This window comes from Canis lupus, chromosome 3 (assembly GCF_003254725.2).
Source record: "Canis lupus dingo isolate Sandy chromosome 3, ASM325472v2, whole genome shotgun sequence".
NCBI lineage: Eukaryota > Metazoa > Chordata > Mammalia > Carnivora > Canidae > Canis > Canis lupus.
The window spans coordinates 25,748,276-25,772,432 of NC_064245.1; the positions used below are offsets into that span (position 1 = coordinate 25,748,276).

Below are 24,157 nucleotides of genomic sequence, written 5' to 3' on the forward strand. Positions count from 1 at the left end.
CATAATGTTAGGAATTTACTTTGAAAAATTTGATACCTAAATAAGAATGATCTAAAATACTCTTCCACTTAACATTGGATGATAATTAAAAATCATTTTTAGGATTTTTTTCAGACATTTTTTGGACTGATAGAGTCAACACATCTTAGAAAAATCTGATTTATCTAACAAGATAAATTGACTTAAATTTTAATATACGACAAATTTTTTCTTTTGTTAAAACTACACAGCTAATAACTTCCAAGGCTTAAAATACACAGAGAAATTTCAACTTTAAAATTTATAATCAATTCTGAATTATAACAAACACTTGGAAAAGGAAAGCCAAAGCTCTTTTCACCACAAAGGACCTATGGAAAAGAAATTTCTTTGCCATTTTAAACAGATACAAAAGAAAAGGTGAAGAAATTTGACAACTGTAAAATTATTAAAGGAAATTGATAACCAAACTTAATAACGAGTCCAAACTATATGTTCAAAACCCAATGTATATAATGATACAGCCAACAAAGCTCTCCTGAAGTCTGCTGAGATTCTGTTGCCTAAACTCCTTAATCTTTTTTTTTTGCCATTTAAATGTCATTTTAATAATAATTAACATTTAAATTTTTTTTGCTTCAGTTACTTTAGTCATTTTTTATGCTTTTATATTCTCTTTGGAAAATGTTCCAGATAGTCTACAAAATAAAGAATAGGATGGTAATTTTTCTTAAAAGCGTTTATTCTCTTGAAAGAAGCCACATAGGGAAGTAGGTTGATTTATGTTTTATATAGTTTAAAAATTCTTTAAAGCAGTTTATTTTCAGATCTATATTTTACATTGTGCTGTTTTGTTTTGTTTTGTTTATTTATTTGTTTTACTTTAATAGCCTTTTATGTCACCTCGGTACCCTGGAGGTCCAAGGCCCCCACTGAGGATACCTAACCAGGTAAGATTCATGTGCTACTTAAGTCTATGGGTTTTGTTGTTGTTTTTAAGAATCAGTAAAAACCTTGAAAATGTCAGGAATATTTCTTACCTATAAAAATATTAATTTATCATTTCTCTATCCCATGTAGTGCTACTTCTGATAATATATAATCTACTTCAAGAATTGGCAAACTACTGTCCATATGTTGGCTGACTGTTTTTGTAAATAAAGTTTTATAGGAAAACAGCAACAGTCATTCATTTATGTGTTGTCTGTGGCTTCTTTTACACTGCAGTAGCAGATCTGAGTTGTTGTGGTGGAGATCCTATGTAGCCTACAACCCTAAAATATTTACTATCTGGATCTTTACAGAAAAAAAGTTTGCTGAGCCTTGAAGTCTACCATATACTTTGAACCTAACTGTGTATGAGTATATATATAATTTTGGTAAATGCTAAAACACTGTTATTTTAAAAATGGCAATAAAATTTTCTCTGAAGATACTTTGGTTTATTTTTATATAGTGTATTAAATATTCAATATCATGATTCTAATACTCATATCAGTTTTGCCCAATTATAATGATATATGGAGAATAAGCTGCTTCTAGAAGCCTTAGATCTATCAATAAATAAATCATTAGCAATAGCTCTTCTAACTTTTTTTGGCGTACTAGAACTCTGAAATTTCCTAAGCTTTTATCCTTACATAGTTTTTTTTTTTTAATCAATGTCAAAAATATTTACTTGCTAAAGACAATAAAACACAATTTTTACTTGCAAGAAGTTTATAATTTAGTTTTAGGATACAGAAAATGTACATTTACAGAACACAAGAAAAAATTAAAAGCTTAATTTTAAAGAATATTTAGGTCGAGATAATTGTTTTGTTACTTTCTTTAATTGTTATTGTATACCTCAGCATTTTCCAAGTTCTAAAGTGAACCCTGTTATTCCAATAAATTCTTTTCCATCCTTACTCTCTGCCTCCACTTCCTTCCTAACTGAAAATGCAACAAGAAAGTTGTGCTTTCTGGCATATCGGATAGCAACAGAGTCCTGCTTCTCCTTTTTTAACTCTTACCGAAATTATGCAGTGTCCTTGAATTGTCCCAGTTTGCTGGTGTTCTCTGCTTCTAGCACACAGCAAGCCATGCCAGCACCCACATCCACCCCCAAGGGAGAACTCTAAACAGGCAGCAGTGCTGAATCATCTCATGGTTATAGTGCTGGGAGGCCTCACATTAGCAGCTGGAGGAGTTTTCCCCTTCAGACTGAATCTGCATTCAGTATGCAGGGCCAGGGAAACATGGCATGAAATAGGAAAAGGAAGTACACAGATGCCAAGTGTTGCAACATATGGGAATTTTACTTTCTCTGTGGGTGAACCTGTGTATATTGACAGTCAGATCTACTTGTGTAGGTGCCTGAGTCTTTTAAATTTCCTTCTAAAGGATGGAAAGTTGTATCTTTCATTGGAGTCTTCATGATGTTTCAGATATCCCATCCATAGCTTTCTATGTTATTTAGATCTAAGAGATTCCTGAAAACCTGAATTAAGGAAATGTGAATTTCTTGTACCAAGTGTGTTCTTAGAATTTTTTTGACTCCATATATTCTATATCAATGATGAAAATCTGATGGGGTTACTGGATTTACATCCATTTAACATTGTTGAAATGCCTACCATGTATAACACACAATGCTGGGTTCCGTATTTACAGAGGCTCACAAAATGGAAAACACACTTGGTGAAAGAAGAGTGGGTTATGGAATTGTAAATCTGAATTGTTTGGATTTTTTTAAGAACAAGTACATGATACTGTTGGAGTTTTAAAAGAGGCAATTAAAATTTTAAAGGTAATAAAGAATTATGATTCAGGCTCTTTTTCCTCAAGGATTTTAAACAGTCTTTACCTAAGTGTATTTTAAAACAATTATATTCTTGTATGAGTGGCTCTTTTTTGTTCACAAATCCCCCCTACACACACACACACACACACACACATTTTTTTAAATTTTTATTTATTTATGATAGTCACAGAGAGAGAGAGAGAGAGAGGCAGAGACACATAGGCAGAGGGAGAAGCAGGCTCCATGCACCGGGAGCCCGATGTGGGATTCAATCCCGGGTCTCCAGGATCGCGCCCTGGGCCAAAGGCAGGTGCTAAACCGCTGCGCCACCCAGGGATCCCCACACACACATTTATATAGTTAAACTTCATTAATTCAAGCATCTGTCTTTCAAGAAAAAAAATCTGACTTTCAAATTTATAATAATTTACATTTATACTATTTTTAAAAAGAATTTTCTGAGCAAATTGTGTTACTAGTATAAACATTGTTTTAGAAACTGTTTAATCCAGCAGCCCAGGTGGCTTAGTGGTTTAGCGCCAGCTTTGGCCCAGGGCATGATCCTGGAGACCCGGGATCGAGTCCCGCGTCTGGCTTCTGGCATGGAGCCTGCTTCTCCCTCTGCTTGTGTCTCTGCCTCTCTCTCTCTCTCTCTCTCTCTCTGTTTCTCATGAATAAATAAATAAAATTTTTTAAAAAATAAATAAAAAATAAAATGTTTAACCTATTTAGGAGCATGACCTTTTCAAGCAACAGCATGTTTCTTCAGTTTCATTGTATAGTCATTAAAGTAGAATTGGAAAAGCTGTTTTTGATGATTAATTGGAATGTTGCATAGGAAAACAACACAAATATGTTATTTTTTAATTTCGTCCTCATTTATATGACAAACTAAAATTTGTTTTACTGATAAATTAATTATATCAGAGAAAATAAAAAGTGAAATATTCTTCAATGATATTTTGAATATGTAAAACATTCCTTTAATAAACAGATTTTTCAGAATTTATAATTTCTACTGATTAGACTATAGATTTTAACTTAAGTTCTCCTGAGATGGTTTTTATGGTTCTAGACTAAATTCACAATAGTTTAAACTGTATGTATATTTATAGGACTGGGTATTTGGAAGATGGTATAATATCACTCTGCCAAGAAAATGCATATATATAGGAAGGGGTAATGGTCTCTAAAATGATCTCTAAAATGATGGAAGAAAAGTAAAATTACAAAAATATACAATATTGCAAAGAATAAATATATGTGAAAATAAATTTGCAATTTTGCAAAGAATAAATATATATGAAAACATGAAACATAGTAATTAAATCCAAAAAATATATACAGTTTTACACTGAAATTGGCTCAGTTGTAAGAATAGGTCATCGGTGTTGAAGCATCCATAACCTGGAGTAGAAGTCTTAACCCTTCTGTTAGATAAAAAGTTTAATCAGTAAAGTTCACAATGTTTATTCAATTCTATGCTGAGGAAACCAAGGCAGCCAGAAATACAAAGTCTGTTAACAAATGACACCAAGAATGAACTACGGATTTATTGGTTTCATTTATTGGTTTTCACTACTGCATCCGACCATTCTACTGAAAGCCTCAAGGATATTTCTCTAATACTAGATGAGTGGTTAAATAAATGATGGCATATCTAAATGGTGAAATACTATGCAGCTACTTAAAAGCATGTTATAGAATTAAATTTATTGGTAGGATAAAATGTTTATGATCTATACCAACGATAAAGAAGATACAAAGCACATGTTGTATATCATCTTTTCTGTATCACCGTGCAAACTCAGTTTCCCCCCCTCACCACAAACACACACACACAAACACACACACATACACACGTACACTCACATCTGTTAAAGACCATAAGGAACATGTCTTTTATTTCTGAATAATAGTATTATGAGTGATTTTTTTATTTCTGCATTTTTAAAGTTTGCACAAGCATTTCATCTGTGATTAGAAGAAGATATTATTAACTATACAATAGATAAATAAAAGTACAGATTTTTTTCTTCTGGTTATTCAATATATAAGATTATCCTCCATTAATATTGAATATATAGCTCTTACATGATAAAAGAAAAAACATAATGCTAAATATAGTCAAATATTTTTTTAAGATTTTATATATTTATTCATGAGAGACAGAGAGAGAGAGAGAGAGAGAAAGGCAGAGGCACGGGCAGAGGGAGAAGCAGGCTTCATACAGGGAGCCCGACATGGGACTTGATTCTGGGACTCCGGGATCATGCCCTCGGCTGAAGGCGGCGCTAAACCACTGGGCCACCTGGGCTGCCCAATATAGGCAAATCTTAAAAAAAGACTTTTCTCCATTACTTTTCACATTGGGAAAATATAAACAGGCATTTGAGCAGAAACAAAGTCGTTGGGATGTTTACTCATATGCTGAAATAAATTTACATATCCCTGTATAACAGGGTACCTATATTTTAAAGTACACTTTATGTTTTCTTTTCAGGATAAGTGCTGTTTAGCATGTCCTTTCTTAATAATTCTGTCTTGGTAAAATTTTCCATATGTAGAATTTTACTTTTATTTAATGATATCAGTGTGACAACATAAGGCTTCAGCTGCATAAAGATAAGTATGTTCTACATTGAGTAAATAATATTAGTCTTTTAGCTGAAATTATAAGGATGACAGCAGTAAATCTCTAGTTTTAAAAATTAAGGGGCACCTGGGTGGCTCAGGGGTTTAGCGCCTGCCTTTAGTGTGATTCCCGGGTTCCGGGACTGAGTCCCACATCGGGCTCCCTGCATGAAGCCTGCTTCTCCCTCTGCCTATGTCTCTCCCTTTCTCTCTGTCTGTCATGAATAAATAAATAAATAAAATATTTTAAAAAATAAAAATTAAATGTTGCACTTGTCTAATATAAATTAGCGATAATAATGAAAGCATAAAGTACAGTTTTTGCCATTTCAAAATATCCCTTTCTGTCATTGGAATCTTCTTACTTCTTTGTTATTATAATAATTACACCATTAATATATTTAAACTATTATTTGAAATACAATGAAACACAATTAAAAACATATTATTTTCTTATGACTTTGAATTATGAATGTGTCCTAGGACAGATGTTCTTTGCAATTTCTACCTTTGCAGAACATAGGAAATTAACAAATTCAAAATGTCCAGAACAAAAGGAATTCATTCTCCTTCCTAAACCAAGAAAATTGAACATAGTAAATGTGGGGCAGTCTTACTCAAGTTATGTCTATAGAACTTTTTTGGCATAATGTTTACTCCTTTTGCCAACACATCTTATTATAACATTTTTATCACAGATATTCCTTTTTTTGAATATCAGCCAATACAGAAAGTGCACTGCCATATATTTGATTGGAAACCTCACTGGAGTATACAAAATATCTCTCAAAAATATTCAGTCCTTCAACAAATATTTATTGAGGTTTACTATGTGTCAGGCACCGTTCTACTTATGGGCATACATCAACAAACTAATGAGAATCCCTCATCTTGTGTAGTTGGCATTCTAATGCAGCACTACCCAATACAACTTCTTTTTAGGTTTATTAATTGTAATTTAAGTGGCTGTATGTGGCAAAGAGCTAAAATATTGGATAGTGTACTTGCAGTAGTTGAGATATAGAAAAACGAGAACTAAATAAATAAGTAGATGTCAAATGGTGAGTTGTGCTTTGAAGACAAATATTTTCCTATACTGAATGTAACATTGCTGTATTTTAATATCTTTTCTACTGATAGTGCCTTTTTGCAGGAAAAAAAAAATGATAGTGGTATTGTTGAAAGGACCTCAGTTGTGTCAAGCATCTTAGGTGAAATGCCAGCAATGCCCAGCAATGCATGACTTAGAGGAAGTCACTTACCCTTTCTGGGCCTTGGTTTTCTTACTAGTAAAATGAGAATAGACTTAAGTATTTATAAAATCCCTTCTATTTTGAATTTTCTTAGATTATTCTACTTCATTTCATATAATGAGGGGGCCCATCAAAAATGTTAGTAAGTCAAAATTATTAACTGAATTATATCATCAAAGCATTGATAAATTCACCAATTTTTTTATCATCAGTGAACATTTAATCTCTATGAGGAGACAATATAGATGACAGTATTCAATGAAATAATGTACTAGAGTCAAGTTCCAAGAGCGGCTCACCACTGGAATCACATGATGAATCCTTTGTGAACTAATTTTTTTAAGAAGCAAGATATTTGTCCACTTGTTTCTGCTTAAATAAAATTTCAGGGCAGCCCCGGTGGCCCAGCGGTTTAGCGCCACCTTCGGCCCGGGGTGTGATCCTGGAGACCAAGGATCGAATCCCACATCAGACTCCCTGCATGGAGCCTGCTTCTCCCTCTGCCTGTCTCTCTCTCTCTCTCTCTCTCTCTCTCTCTCTCTCTCTGTCTGTCATATAAATAAAATCTTTTAAAAAATAAATAAAATATAAATAAATAATAAATAAAATTTCATATTATTTATTTTAAATCCTAGGAGTTAAGGCTTATATTTAGAACATTAGGAATATGTTGATGTGAATATGAAGCCTTGGCTCTACTACTTACCAATAGTATAACCATCGACAAAAAAAACAAATTATTTATGAACAGTAGTCCCTCCCTTACCTATGGAAGATACAGTCTAAGGCCTCCAGTGGATGCCTGAAAACGACAGATAGTACCTAATTTTATATACGCTATGTTTTTTCCTATGCATACATACTTATAATAGTCTAATTTATAAATTAGGCACGGTGAGAGATTAACAATAATAATTTTAAAAATAGGACAATTATAACAAGAAACTGTAAAAGTTATGCGAATGCAGCTCTCTCAAAATATCTTATTGTACTATACTCACTTTTTTTCGGATGATAATGTAAGATGATCACAAGCCTATGTGATAAGATGACGTTACGTGAATCACATGGGCATTGTGACAAAGCTTTAGGCTACTATTGACCATCCGTCAATATGCCAGAAGGGGGATCTGTTTCAAGACTGAGGTATACCATGGGCAACTGAAACCTTGGGTAACTAAAACTACAGAAAGTGAAACTGCAGGTAAGAGAGGATTACTGTGTTAAACCCTTTCTCATCATCAGGAAGGATTAATAATAATAACCTGTGGGATTGTTGTAAGCATTGAGTGAAATAATGTAAAGAGTCATAAGTATAAATTGCTGTTTATATTATTTATTATTAATAAATAAATATTATTAATAATAATATTAAGTGCCTTCATCATTAGGTTATTTTCCTCTGTCATGGTGAAAATCTTTTATAGAACAAAGAATGTCTGTCAAAATTTGTGACCAGTTAAACATGTCTGAATGGAACATGATTAGCATGGTAAAAATATGAAAAGGATATCAACCCACAAGATGTATAAATTTCTTCTTTCTGATATTAAAGTTCTAAGGAATGTAGCAATTTTAGCCTTGCTAGTGGGCGAAACCATCATTTGGTAATCCCAGGACTGATAAAAATCATTTAAAAGTTAGAGATCTGACTTACCAAAAGACAAACACCGATGACCAAAGAGTTAAATTTAGAAAAAGGACACTCATTTTGAAAGACAGCTTGATATTGATCAAGATTTCTATGAAATTATGCTGTATTTTTAAGTGGCAAATAGAAACTTAAAGACTTGTCAACTGTTCTGATATTCCAAGATAAACAGGAAAAAGTAAAATTTTGAAGAAAATGATTTCCAGGGATAAAACATAATGTCCTCAATGAGATTTAGAAATCAGATACTAAGTACAGAGTATAAAACTTTAACCACTTGAAGACCCACAAAACCCAGAATTCCAGACTCACAATTGAAGATAATGCTAATTTGTCATGTATTTTCAGTTCTCCTAATTCATTTTTAAAATAACTTTTGAGGGCAGCCCGGGTGGCTCAGTGTTTAGCGCCACCCTCATCCAAGGGCGTGATCCTGGACACCCAGGATTGAGTCCCAGGTCGGGCTCCCTGCATGGAGCCTGCTTCTCCCTCTGCCTGTGTCTCTGCCTCTCTCTCTCTCTCTCTCTCTCTCTCTCTCTCCCTCTCTCTCTCTCTCTCTCTCTCTTTCTCTCTCTCTCTCTCTGTCTTTCATGAATAAATAAATAAAATCTTTAAAAAAAATAAAATAACTTTTGACAGTGTTGGTTACTTACTGCTTCTTAAAACTCTCCATTCTAAAATGTTAGTCTTGGTCCGCTTTCTAATTTCATTCCTATCCAGTTTCACTTTCCTTTCCTTCCTTCTCTTGGTATTTTTAAAGAATTGTATTTTTGTGGGGCACCTGGGTGGCTCAGTCCATTGACCATCTAACTCTTGGTTTCTGCTCACATCACAATTCTGGGGTCGTGAGATGAAGCCCTGAATGGGACTACATGCTCAGTGTGGAGTCTACTTGAGATTCTTTCCCCATTCCTCTCCCTCCCCCTCTACTCCTACTCCCACTCATGTACTCTCTCTCCACTCTCTCTCAAATAAATAAATTATTTTTAAAAAGAATTATATTTTTGGGTCTTTTTTCTTTTAAATCAGTTTCATTCTCAGGACTTTATTTCTTGTATTCCTTCAATAAATATTTCTCTGAGCCAATAAGCACAGATGGGCTCCACACTCCCTCAGAGTTTACAGTGTATTGGAAACAATATATGTATGTTCATATATATGTGTGTACATACACACATAGATTTTTGAGTGCAGCATCTACTGAGAGGGCCAAAAACAGTGTACCCAAGTCACAATGAGCACTCTCAGATCTCAGATCTTGATGTCTAAATGTTGTCCTCCACCAGAAGAAATCAGGGCTCTGGGCCCTAGGGAGTTAGATCTGTTTTCAGAGCTAGACTAGAAAAAATGTGAAATGAACTTGGAATATCTCATGCAAGAAAGAAAATGCTCAAAATATGATAGAAACTTGTCAAAGGACTACAAGAGCCAGCTTGAAGAGCCTCCCACTGGCCAAATTTTGAATATTTGAGTATTATTATATAAATGATGATAGTAATAGATTAAAACCCACTGATTAAAATAGGAAGGAAGGAGGGAAGAAAAGTTGTACCTTACAGTGGAGTGCCAACTAAACCACGTAGAAATATTGATAGACATAGAATACCTCCATTTGGCAACTATCCTAGTATTTAGGAGTTGTCAATGGATGCTGGTGGGTTGATAAATGATTGATGAGGAATGGGATACTAACAATCTTGGAGTAGCTCTAACGCTAAAAGTAATCAATTACAAAAGGGAAAAATAATGATCTTAATGGTATACAAACCTGGCATATACCAACACAATCAAATGAGAAACGTTAACGTCCCCTTAATGGGATGAGTCAACATCATGTGCCTCTGGTGTGATTCACTGAGAAGAGCACAGTATCATTTCTTCAGTATTCCTTCTAAGAAAATATGATCTGAATATCGGTCATGAAAAGGAAAGGAATCAGAAGTTATCCTGTAGAATTTAAGACCCAGTCTCTAAAACTTTTGAAACATGAAAGGGAAAGACTAAAGAATAATTCCTGCTTGGAAAAGAATTAAGAAATAGGACAACTGAATGCAACATGTATTCCATAAGATCCTGGTCACAGAAAGTAAAAAGAAACATTGTTGAGACAAATGGCAAATTTAATTGAGGTCTGTGGCTCGGATGGTAGTGTTGTATTAATGTGCCTTGAGACGTTGTGTTATGGTTATGTATAGGAATATCCTTGTTTAGAGAACTGTACTCTGTAGTACTTAGAGGTGATGAGACATAATGTCTACAGCTTGCTCTCAAGTGTCTCTGAAAAAGATTGGTGTTAACAAGTGCATATGGAGAGAAGGAGAAAGGGTGATGGGGCAGGTGTGGTGAAATGTCAATAGTTGGGCAGTTGGTATCAGAGTATATGGAAATCCTTTGTACTGCCTATGTAATTTTTCTGTGAGTTTGAAAATTAAAAAATATATATAGATATACACAGAAGCAAATAAGAGAACTTACCCAGTGTGGGGTTATATGGAAGAATTTTTCTAGGAAGTAATCCCTAAACTGAGATCTGAAATATGTCAACAAGAGGCACATAAGGGTCTGTGAGCTTCTTGAGATGAGAGATTGTTTAGTTTTAGTTTACTTTTGTTTTGTTTTTAATGGTTGGCATTTAGATATTATTGATTAAATTCATGAATTGAAAAAAACTGAAGGAAGTTTGATTTGGTTGGAGGTTAGAATGTTAGGAGCAGCGGCAAGAGATTAGGCTGGAAAGATAAGCAGGGAACAGATCATATGGTAGCATATGTTTTCAATGTGCTTGTAAGAAGAAATTGAAGAATTACAAAAATGACTTGAGGAATGGCAGCTCTCTACTGTATCCCAAGTGATAACAATGAAGAAAATAGCTCTTATCTGGATATATACATTTTTTAATATTGAATTTCCTTTGAAATGTTTGAAATTTTTCACTAATTAGATAAGATTTATTCTGCTTTAAGTGAGTGAATCTTTTAGAGATTCTTGCCAATTGTCAAGATTATATGTATATGTGAACAGATACATGTAAACTTTATAGGATTTGTAGGTTTAAATCATTCTTAGTTTGGTTCAGCTCTAAGTGCTGTTCAGACAACTGTTAGAAACTTGTGATGCAGGATACATCCGGTATCACACCCTTCCTAAGATCAACCCTGTCTTAATCTCCACCTTTTTCACTTTTAGTTTTCTTTTTTCCATGCAGCCAAATTGTTTGAACTTAATTGGAGTATTATTTTTCTAAATGGTTTCCTAGGGAAAATGTAACTCCAAAAAAAAAAATTTATTGGCCCCTCGGCATTTTAGTCCTGGTGCTATTTGTAATACCAGATGAGTAAAATAATCTGTAGAAAATAGAGAGATTACTTTCAAGAATCAAAATTAGTTATTTTATTGCCCATAGTAAATTAATTTTGAGGGAAGGTATTATGCTTCTTGGGATGAAATAGGACAATTTTGCCTAGATTTTTATTTCCAGGAAGTACTTATTTTGTTAACCACAAAATTGGGCAAAGTGGAATGTTTTTTAGAACTAAGAACTTATAGTAGGTATGTAGAGCTATAAAATTAATGAATTAATGTGAAATATAAGAAACCTGGTAAAATGCTAAATGCATTCTATAATTACAGGAATTTTAAAAGAGAACTGTTAAAGCACTTATTTTGTAAATATTTAGAGTATTTCTTTTTGTTTTGTTTTACTAAAAACGCTAGGCACTTGGAGGTGTCCCAGGAAGTCAGCCATTACTTCCAAGTGGAATGGACCCAACTCGACAACAAGGTGACTACTTTAAAGTCAAAGTGAAAGTGATATGCAGAATCTCAAATAAATCCTTTATTTTTTAAGGGTAATTTTATTTGTATAAATCTTCCATAATTATACATTGCATTTTTGCAGGTAACATGGCCAAATGACTTACATGTTCAGCCTTTAAATATACATGATAGTGAGGGTGGTGATAACATAAGAAACAGAAATTAAATATCTAAAAATCCATATTTTAATTAAGATCTTCTAAAACCTTTTATATAACTTCTAACAAGTGGAAATTAAAATGATTATCACTTTTGATTTCTTCTGCCTTTTTCAGATAGGTTAGTCCATCTGAAAGATGAGTAGGGGGGAAAGAGGATGCTAAGCAACCAGTGGCCTGATTAGTTTAACAAATCAATAATCAGGTCCTTCCAACAGAGATATTTAGGTACCACAGATATGTATCGCTCTATTATACTGTTCCAAGGTATAAGGAGCAAATGATTTGAGAGATGTATACCAGCACAGAGTAGGAAGAAAAATTCAATCTCTGAATGGAGAGTGTGGGCAAGTAGTGATAAGAGGCAGAGAAGTGGCCATGGAAGCCAAGATGAGATGATGTCCATTACCCAGTTCCTTAGTAAGTAAAATTTTAACACCTCATAGGATAGTAGCCTCCTCTCTCCTTGGTTAGCACTCATGCTCATTATATTGCTAATATCTTCATACTTTTCTTTTTTTAAGGACATCCAAATATGGGTGGGCCAATGCAGAGAATGACTCCTCCAAGAGGAATGGTGCCCTTAGGACCACAGGTAAATAATCAACACAAAAAGCTAGATGTTGAGTGTTTTGCCTTTATCTTATATATAAATAAACTGTATCATTTGCTGGCTTTTATTATGTTCATTAAAGTCTTGATTTAACTATATTAAAACATGAAGGGTGTTACAACCAAAATTTTCAAAGATACCACATTACATGAAAAAAATAAAACCCCATATGTTAATAGAGGTGACATCCTCAGAGCCACAAAAAAATAATTCCTTTTATTTAGGCTCAGTTATTTCTTATGTATTTTCTTATAAAACTCTTGATTAAAAAAACTCTCCATTTACGTATTTAAATTAATTTTCTTTATGTCAGCTTATGTTAGGGTTGATGATTTATGTGACCAACCATCAGAAGCTATTAAGAGCAATTAGAATTTATAGGATCTATAGGATATTTCATTGAATATATATTTTAGGCATTAATGAACTAAGCCAATTTTGTCTATACAGAACTTGAAGGATATCTTTCCCAAAAGATTTCCATAATAGATACATTTTAAATACACATAAAAATATGATGCCTGTAATTTAGTTATCATTCTTCATGCAGTTCATTGATTTTTAAGCTAGCTGCTCTTTAAGCTTTTGTCATCCCAAACCAATATTTTCAGTACTTTTAAAAACTAGAGTCTGATTTAAGAGTCAGTTCTGCAGTGTGTTTGAAAGATACAGCAATGGTTACTTAAGCTATATGAACACTTAGATCTCATTTGAAAATGCATAAATGGAAAGCATACTAGCCTTTATGTTTTATAAATATTTAGCTGTATGTACATGTGCTTTGTGTTATAAATAAATTATAATAGAAAATAAGAAAACATGTTTCTGGTGAGTCATCTCTTACTGATGAGTTTTAATACTCAAGTTTATGATGTAAGTGTGAATTACTTCTTTGTATTTTCAAACTCAAAAAGAGTAGTTTATTTCTGCCATTTGGATTTGTATCCTTGGTATCTATTTCTTCATAATTTGAGGGCAATAAGGTGTTTTGATTTGAATTAACCTCAGAAACCAGAACTACCTATAATAACTTCTTTAAATCATAATATACAGAGTGTAAAAAGTTAAAGGAAACTACATATACTATGTACCTAAATGAAAAGGGAATTAATATGAAGGGTAGAATAGGTAAAATGTGAGAAAAAAATAATTTGGAATGAGGGATTATGAGATATTTACCTATAATACCTGGTATGTGAAATATACGCATTATAAACTGTGAAATTTGTATAAAGGTTATCTGTGTTTCTTGAAAGATGATAAAAAAACAATTCTCATAGTAGATATTATAACCATACAGATGCTACTCAAAAACAGAATGTCTGCTTTTCTCTAGTTGAATTATAGAAATAGTTTCTGAAATGTTGTTTCTAGCTTTATATACAAACATAAAACACATCTTTTTTATCGTAGATGTTATTTCCATGGTTTTTTATGCTTAAGACCAGTGTAATGAAGAAGGAAAGTAGTTATCAATCTGAACAACTGAATCCCTATACCAGAGAAATATATACAATCTAACAATTCTTAGATAATGTTGATTTAGGCCAATGCACACCTAGAACATAGTAAACGTGTGCTTAGTACTTATCATGAATGAAGAAACAAAAGTTTGCTCTAAATCTTGGCATATTTTTCCCACTCCTTTACCTATTTTAAGTTTAAGATCTGTGGTAGTTCATATAATTATCTATTTAATCAAGAAAAATACGTTACTTAATACCATATTTGAAGACATTTTTCTACTTCTTTTGTAATAATATACACCTAGCTTATTTGTGTTCTTCGGCTTACCAGGTTACATATGATTAACAGAAAAATGCAGCAAGACTATCCAATATTAGTTTTAGTTCCTCCAGAAATCTGAAGGTTAAATGAATTGTATATAGTACGAACATATCATGAATTCCAAATCAAATACCTGAGGTAGAGAAATGGTGAGATTGGAAATACATAATTAGCTCTCATGTAAAGAGAGAGTTAACTGATTCTGTATTTCAAATTTAAGAGAGGTAGAATTTGGCTCAGTAAAGGGAAGAACTTTCTAGAAAGTAAACTGCCCAATCATGGGAAAACTCTTTATAAACTTTCCAAGCAGAATCTGAACAGCCATTTTGTCAGGAACATTGCATTGGGAAAGAGATTAAGCCAGATGGAATTATATAGCTGCCATCCGCTTTAAAATTCAGTGATTCTAAATTAGCTCTTCCCATTCTGCCTTTGTTGATATCACTTGGAAAGGCAGTTGTTATTCTTTCTTATCTTCCTGTTTTCTTTTGCTTCAGATTATTCACAAAATGGAAATATTTTGTAAACCTATCAAATTATGTATTGGATAATTTCTTACTAATTTCCCATGACACTTGAGCACTGGATATACCAAGATAAGTAAAACAGATCCTACCTTCAAGGTACTTATTGTTTAGCAGGAGACACAAATATGTAAAGAAAAAGTATTATGCAGTAGAAAAAATCTAGAAAAGAAATATGCCAGGGAATCAGTACATAAACAAGCATGTAATTCTGCGAGGGTTGAAGGCTCAGGGAAGCTGATGAGAAGAGGACTCATATAAGTTGGTCCATTATTATTGGTGACAAGAAAGAGTTAGCAGCTACAATTTTTGAGCACCAATTATCATGCTTTTAATGCACCAAACACAACGATAGTATTTTATATAACTTTGCTTTATCCTCCAACAAGCTAGTAAAGGACATGATATCACTTTACAGATAAGGAAATTAGGTTGAACTAATCATTGGGGAATGATTGGCCCATGATCACACATATCCAAAGAGGGCAGAGGAAATGGGGCAGTGGCAACAGAAGTTCAAACCAATGTCTTTCTATGTCCAGAACTATAAAGAAAACTAATATTTTCCTTGATAAAATGAAACAGATCTTCTAAAACCAAAAATGAAAGGAGACTTTTCTTTTGAAGCATTTTTATTATACATCACCATCCAGATTTTGTTTCCAGTGGCTAACTTTCTTCTCAGAGACTTCTTGCTAATATTGCTGCTGCCATTGCCATGCTTGACCCAGAAGTTAAGGGAAGTAACTGTCCTTTTAATGACTCAACTATGGATAGAAGCCATTCTATCCTTTAGCACATACAATTGGGATGTTTAAATAAGATTTCCTGAAAGTAAATAAACAATGAGAGGAGCATGTAACTAGTAATTTATTTATATACTGTGGCTACACTCTGGAATTAATAGACTCATTGAATATTTCCTTGTCATCTTAGCACCTACTACACAGGAGGCCACAGTAAGAGTTACCATGAGTGAAAAAGTATACTGCGTGTTTCTGAACCACAAGAAATCCAGTAGGCTGGAGGGTGTAGCTGAGAGTAGGGAAAGAAGGTAAAGATTACAGGAAATGTGTACAAGAAATACAGGTTAGGACTGAACCCTGAATGCCATCATAGAGCCATGCTGAGGAGTAGGTATTTGTTAGCCACTGTGGTCATCATGGCTTCTAGGTGACACAAATAGGACTGAGTTTTAGAAGCCATAGTTCTGGAGGCAGCATGAAGTATAGATTGGGAGGCGGAAAGGTTAAGTCAGAGAGACCAATGAGGACAGTACATTAGTATCAGTAAACAAAAAGATTAGTGATATGAAGGAAAGTGCTACTCCAAGAGCTATTTCACAGGTAGAATCAAGAGACCTTGATAACTGCCTGGGTGCAGGAATTGAAATAACAAGAAGAGACATCACTGAACTCCCAGAGGTTCCTAGCCTGGACTGTTGTGTGGCGGGCGATGCCACAGAAGTGACTGAGGAAATATGGAGGCGATATGAAGAATGCAGTTGTGAGAAGAGAACATTGAGTTTACTTTTAGATATGTTGAAGATGAGGCAGAGTCCAGATGGAAACAATCCAAGTGATGTTCAACATAGGGGTCATCTAGGAGCTTAGGAGAGATGACACAACCAAATATAAAACCTTCAGGATTCCTAAATAGTTGCTGAACTAGTAGTGGCAGATGAGATTACCCATAAATATGTATTTATTAAAAAGAATGCTACAGCTAGAACTTGGAGAAAAACATTTAAAGAGTTAGCAAAAGAAAAGGAGCCAACAACAGAAATTGAAAAAGTGCAAATGAGAAAAGTTAGAGGAATAGTGCTGTCAGAAAGCCAAGCATAAAAACAGTTGATAGTGTCAAAATATATTAACATGAGGATGTTAAAATCAATCTTTTGGCCGTAATGGAAACTAAAGTAAGCTAATATGACATGCATGTTAAAACATTAAAATGTTTTTCTCCTTTGAATGTATGTAAGAGATATTGACAGAAGCCTATTAATATAATTTGTGTATACATATTTTAAGTGTATTTTCATTTCCATATATTGTTGTGTATTTGTATATTAGGACATCTCTCTATGGGACATAATATTTTGTGAACCGAAGTTTGCATTCAACTTTCTTATGTTGGGTTCACCTGTTGGGTTTTTTTTCCTTCAGGCTTTATGTAATTGTTCTTGGTCTGGAAATTTCAAACATGCTGGCTAAGTCTGTTCTTTAAAAACAGTTTTGGATTTACAAAATGTTTTATTTGAAAAAGTTTTCTGTCGTACAGACATTAGGAAATTCATAAGGATATGTTGATATTTTAATTGCAACTATATCGTAACCATTTAACATGCCCCGATGATCTTACCTAGTTATGTAGTTCTTAAAAAGACACAGACCAAAGTAATTATTAAGATAGAAGCAATAGTCCAAGAGTGGACCCTTCAGAGAATGAATTGCACAGGCCTTATCCAGTCAGGAGTTATGTAGGGAAATCATTAACCTGCTCTCCTTTCTTTCCCCCCTCCTCTTTGGTTTTGTTTTTTTGTTTTGTGGTAGTCTGACCCTTGGTTATCATTACAGAACTATGGAGGTGCAATGAGACCCCCCCTGAATGCTTTAGGTGGCCCCGGAATGCCTGGAATGAACATGTAAGCAAAATGCTATGTTATCCTGTTCAGTGTTCTATTTTCTGTCTTCTTAAAATCCCACTAATTTGTAATACAATTTGAACTTCTCAATTTCTGTGTAGTATAAGATGAAACTAGTGTAAATGAACTAAACATGGGCTGTAGTGTTTGCTTCATTTTTACAACAAACTCTGTTTTCTTCCTTCCCCTGCAACCTTTAATTTTTTCCGTTTTCAGATGCCAAATGCCAACTTTTAGCCACACTTTTATGTTTCCTTTATTTAATAAAAAATTAGTCTTTTATAAATAAGCACATAGTCTCCATATATAGTCTGTATAAAACTATAAAGAGATGCTGGCACCAAGATGGAGACTTAACTCCATAGAAGCAGACAATTGCTACTAACTTCATTTTCACAGATATATATTAATCCCTGAAAGTTTTTCATTCTGAGTCTTTACTTTTGCTTTGTTGGGACCACTTTTAACCCAGCAAGAATTCTCTCTGGTAGTATCTTCTATATTAAAGAACTTGCCATAATACAGGGTGAATTTTTGTTTGAAAACTAAGATGGATATGCTTGGATAAGGAGCAAACTAACACTTTTTTGGTTGTTTTGGTTTGCTTTTTTACCGAAAAGGCCTTTGAAGCCCAAAGAGAGTCATTTCTAAATACCCAAAATAATACCGGCCATTAAGGAATTTTTATTTATTTTTCATTAGCTAACTTGCCCCCAAAGTTCCACCTACACCAGGTGCTTATTCGTGACTTTCATTAATTTACTAAAGGATCAATTCCATGATGTGGCCTAAAGAAGGCTTACCAGAAATAATGAGGCTGTTCCATATAAGGTTGTGGGTAGTTACCTCTAATATATTTTCCCATTTGTCCATGTTTTGGTTATTTACATATCAAATTAGATAACTCTGCCATCACTTAATGGCATTGAAGATATAATGAGATAAGCTCTTTTGATATAGATAGGGATTTTTGTGAGTTTCTGAATCCATTTTCATGGAAAGTAATTTTGCCTAAAATAGAAAATAGGTTAATAAGTGGGTATGAGCCAGACTCAAAACTAACAGAACAAGGGGGAAAAAGTAGGTCAAATTTTCCTATCACATCTTTTCACTTTTTTTTTTTTTTTTTTTTTTTTTTTCATCTTTTCACTTTTAAAGTAAAAATGGGTAGACATGAAGTCTGACTTTTCGTAAATCCCTTAAAGGCTTAGCCTTTATTAATGGTTGTTACAAAAAGAAGTGATATTTTATGCTTATATCAAACGCTGTAACTCTTACCAATAGGATTTAGATATATATAAAATTTATCTACCTGAGATTCTGACTTTAAAATGCAACAGCTTTCAGGGAATATAATTTTGAATACTGTGTATAGACATAGGAGGTATACACTTTGAACATTATGATCAATCTAGATTTATCATTAAATATTAAGACTGTATCTAATCATTTTGTATATTACATTTCACTATAATTGGCTACGTGGTCAACTTTAGATCAACCTATTTTTATTAGTATAGAGAAAAAAGCTATTTTTATGTAACCATTAAGAGATTCAGCTGCATAAAATTGTCTAGTTTCTTTCTCACATACACTTAAACAGATAAACATAAACATTTAATGGGTACATTAAATTCCCTAGATTATAAACACTAAAAATATAGCTCAAATTCTTAATATGATCATTTTGTTGATATTTGAATTTGGGTTTCTCATTTAAATATACCAAGATGCTATAAAATATTTTTTATTACATAATATTGCACTGTTCATACAATTTCTGGTTTTTAAAGAACCTTTAAACCTTACAGATTCAGGTTTCCATTATTTGTTACTTGACTTTTACTTGCAGTCTTACATAATTTCCAGTTTTCTCTAAATTAGGATATTCTTAAGGAACAATGAAATTGTAAATATTTCCTTATTTACATTTGTAAAGATTTCCTTCTAACAAGGAAATTCTGAAGTATGGAAGATCCAACCAGAGCAAATTATTGTGTTGATATTGGCCCCAACAAAGCGAGAGTGAATTTAAAGAGACATGAAAAATTAAAATGTATTTTGTCCATTGTACTCAATAGAGTAAACTTCATTGAAATTCACTTCATAATTTAGTATCTTTAAGAGAAAGATACTAAATCTTACTCTGTTATGGCAAATAAGTATTTCTAACTGGCATTTGTGCTTTCTTCACTTTTTTATATGTTGGGTAACTTAAAAATTAAAGGAAAAAGCATTGGAATAGTGTTATTTTAACTATGACTTTAACAGTCTAAGATATTTGTGTTTTGGGGTCAGGTGGAACTGCCAGAGAATCATATCTGGATGAGTTTTCTTTAGGTTGTCTCTTTTTCTTGTTTACCATGAAAGTATAATGACAATTAAAAATAATATCCAACTGTGCTCACTGAAGTAATTAAATACTGTATTCTAACTGGCAAACTATTTGGAACAAAAGTTTGGTCATGTTAATAAAGAAATATTGGTTGCCTCCAGAGAAAATGCTTATTCTAATACAATTTTTACATTTCCATGCTCTAAACTCAGGATAAATTATATGTAGTGTCATCCAAAATTAAAATAAAACTATGCTTTTAATGTTTCTCTGTTACTATATTTTTAATATCAGTTTCAGTAATTTAAAGTATAATTTAAAACTATAGCCACAATGTAAATATTTTCAAATTCATTATAGATAATTTTTTAGAGAAACTATATTTCTAAATTAAATACGTTTTTAGGGGTGCCTGAGTGGCTCAGTCAGGCATCCCACTCTTGAGTTCAGCTCGGGTCATGATCTCAGGGTCATGAGATTAAGCTCTGCATTGGGCTATGTGTTCAGTGGAGTCTGCTTGAGGTTCTCTTCCTCCCTCTCTCTGCCCCTTGCCTCCACTCCCTCCCTCTCTCTCAAATAAATGAATCTTTAAAAAAATAAAAACAATAAATAAACTACATTTTTACAAATTTCCAAAGAATTTAGGATTCAGCATTACAACATTCCTAATTCAAATTTGTATATGTTGGTATTTTATAGAAACTAAGAGGACAAAGGATTTCAAAGGATCTAGATCTTCCTGTTATCCTATAGAATGATAAAATTTGGGTAGTTATTATTTTTAAATGAAATGTATTACAAAAGAGAATTTTTCTCTATAGTAATCATAGTGCTTTGATTTCATCATATCTGTATACCCTTACCAAAAAATACATTCTTCTTTTAAATTCTGTTTTTCACTTTATTTTTAGATGAGGCTACCCTGATTCTACTTGAAACTATACCTATATAAAAATTTCCATTCAGGGGCACCTGGGTGGCTCAGTGGTTGAGCATCTGCCTTCAGCTCAGGTTGTGATCCCAGGGTCCTGAGATCAAGTCCCACATCAGGCTCTCCACAGGGAGCCGCTTCCTCTTCTGCCTATGTCTCTGCCTCTCTCTCCCTGTCTCTCACGAATTAATAAATAAAATCTTTAAAAAAAATTTCCGTTCAAAATAACGCCTGTGTTACAGTTTGTAGGTTACTTTCTTGATAATACTGATGGTCCTCAAAAGAAGTGGGAATGACTGCACTTAAGGAATTGTTCTTTTTTTTTTTTAAGTTTGTTTTTTTCTTCAGATTTATTTATTTGTGTGAGAGAGTGATAAAACAAGAGAGAGCAGGAGGGGGAGAGGGAGAAAATCTCAAGTAGAGTCCCTACTAAGTGTGGGGACTGACTTGCGGCTAGATTCCACAACCCTGAGATCATGACCTGAGCCAAAATCAAGAGTTAGGCGCCTCAATTGACTGAGCCATATAGGTGCCTCTGAAATTAGTAATTGTTTTAAAAGAACTGTTCATTAATATAACCCCCATTTTATTTAGCACTATTTGTGAAACTTAAAATGTTTTCAAACTCAGTGGTAATATTGGAAGAAATTTAGCTTATCCATAAGAATTATTAATATTTAACCTATCATATTAAAATGCAATTTAATATGAAATACATAGTGTGCTGAGACTAACTTAGTATCTATCAAATAATTGAAATGCATAAAGGTATTGTTACTGATAATAAATGTAACATTTAACATTTAATTTAATGCTATTATTTATTTAAGTAAAATATTTAGTTATTTAACATTTAATTTAGCATGTTAATCTAACATTAAATGATTTTTTAAATAAGTGAAATATTATATTTAATCTTATTCAAACAACGCTGTTTTAAACATAATACTTCAAGGGATACCTGGGTGGCTCAGCAGTTTAGCGCCTGCCTTCATACCAGGGCATGATCCTGGGGTCCCGGGATCGAGTCCTACATCCGGCTCCCTGCATGGAGCCGCTTCTGCCTCTACCTGTGTCTCTGCCTTTCTGTGTGTGTGTCTCTCACAAATAAATAAAAATAAAATCTTAAAATAATAATAATACTACAAAATTATATGAGATCATTATCGACATAACGTCATTGTGTACCAATTTTTGCCATGATTTGGATATAGTATTTTTATGCTATTTTAAAATAAATATTTCCCAATTTCATTATTATATTTTATTTAGCATCAAATAAATGATGTGGATTAACATCAAACAAGTAAAATATTTAACTTGTCAATATATATCCTATGTTTTACCTCACTTTCTGTCCATGAGGACATTGATTGAATTGTATATGTAAAATCATCTTTCTAAAGTGTTCCAGTAGTTAATTGTAAAAATCATCATCATTATCACCATCTTAAAGAGGCACCACTTTCCAGAGACAGTACAAGTGCCCCTAACCTTTTCCCTGTGCACAACACTTTGACTAACTCCTCTCTGGCATCTTATTTTCTTCTTTATTCCTCAAGCAGAATTGGAGAAAGTTGTATTTGGGCACCCTAACAGAGCCCAAAGATAGATTTTCATGTACTTCCCTGCTATTTATATCCCTGGGGAATTCCAAAACAAAATGAAAAACAGTTCTTAATTGTCCGAGTAATATAGCTAACTTGGAGAGCTTCTATCTAACATGTAGAATTTCAAGTTTAAGGTCCCTAAAATAAGAATCCAGGGACTTTTTTTTTAATTAAAAATTTCCACTTTCTACTGCAATTAGAGGGAAAAGGGAATTTTCAGTGACCCTAATTACAGAGGACTTGCTGACAGCGGTCTACTTTTTATCAAACAGTATTTATTCAGGTATACTTAATACTAAAGCATGAGGACAAGAGACCTTTTTCACTTAATTAGACATTAATTTTGTTAATTTTGTTTTAAAAGATTTATGTCCTTCTAAGCTATAGAATACAAAACATTATCCACCACCCTAAAATGAAGTAATTTACCAACATATGTTGACATAGATTACTTCCTATTTTTCCCAGGATTTACTCTGGTCACTGTCTTAAACTATAATTATGAAAACAAGAAATGTGATTCCCTTGTTTAAAAGTAACTAAATTGTCAGTAGCACTGAAAGATAGATTGATATAAAATAACATACAAAGTCACAATATATATTCTGTGATATTCTTTGTGTTTTTTTAAAAGGAGTCCACTTTAATCACCTTTTCTGTATGTTTATTTATTTATAGTTTAATAAGAGCAGTCATTTTACATATATTGATATTTTAAAGTAATTTCATTTTAATTTTGAATGGGATACTGGTGGCACTTTTATTTATGTCATGGGATTATAGTTTATGTTTATTTTATAATTCATGCTTTTTGCGTCATAAGTGTGTTTTCATAATGATTCAGATATATATACATATATTTACTTTTAAAGGTGACTATCACTTTTAGTGTTTATCACAATAATTGAATTAAAACTAGACCTACCCAAAGTAGTTTGATTTGGGAAGAAAACTATTTTGTGGAGGAACCAAATCTTTTGATTTAAGAAGTAAGAAAGCTAGGGCGCCTGGGCGGCTCAGTCAGTTAAGCGTACAACTTTGTTTCAGCACAAGTCATGATCTCAGGGTTGTGAGATTGAGAGCCCTGCATCTGGCTCCACACTGAGGGCAGAGTCTGCTTGAGGTTCTCTCTCTCCCTCTCTCTCAGCCCCTCCACAACTCATGTGCTCTCCCTCTCTCTCTCTTAAAAATAAATAAGTCTTTAGAAAAAAAGAACTAAAAAAGCTATGAAAATACAGAAAGTAATTTCAATGTTGAACTAGAACTGCATGGTAACTGAACTGCAAATGTTATCCTGCATGATTTGTTATTGCTTATTGTGAAACATTCAAAGCATAGGTTAAAATTTCATTTATCATATTGTCTTATAGGGGTCCAGGTGGTGGTAGACCTTGGCCAAATCCAACAAATGCCAATTCAGTGAGTATATGTATTTT

At 33.1% G+C, this 24,157-nt stretch overlaps 1 protein-coding gene across 10 annotated transcripts in view; it reads left to right on the top strand.

Annotated features, from left to right (window-relative positions):
* Positions 1-24,157, top strand: part of SSBP2 (single stranded DNA binding protein 2) — a 300,014-nt gene that overhangs the window by 239,292 nt on the left and 36,565 nt on the right. For 8 of the 10 annotated variants that reach the window (XM_049108316.1, XM_049108320.1, XM_049108317.1 and 5 more), the window contains 5 exons: positions 870-929; positions 12,017-12,083; positions 12,801-12,871; positions 17,754-17,845; positions 24,092-24,140. In XM_049108316.1, coding sequence (XP_048964273.1) covers positions 870-929; positions 12,017-12,083; positions 12,801-12,871; positions 17,754-17,845; positions 24,092-24,140 — 339 coding nt within the window. The remainder of the gene's footprint in view (positions 1-869; positions 930-12,016; positions 12,084-12,800; positions 12,872-17,753; positions 17,846-24,091; positions 24,141-24,157) is intronic. The other 2 variants (XM_025437648.3, XM_025437651.3) reach the window with 1 other exon arrangement.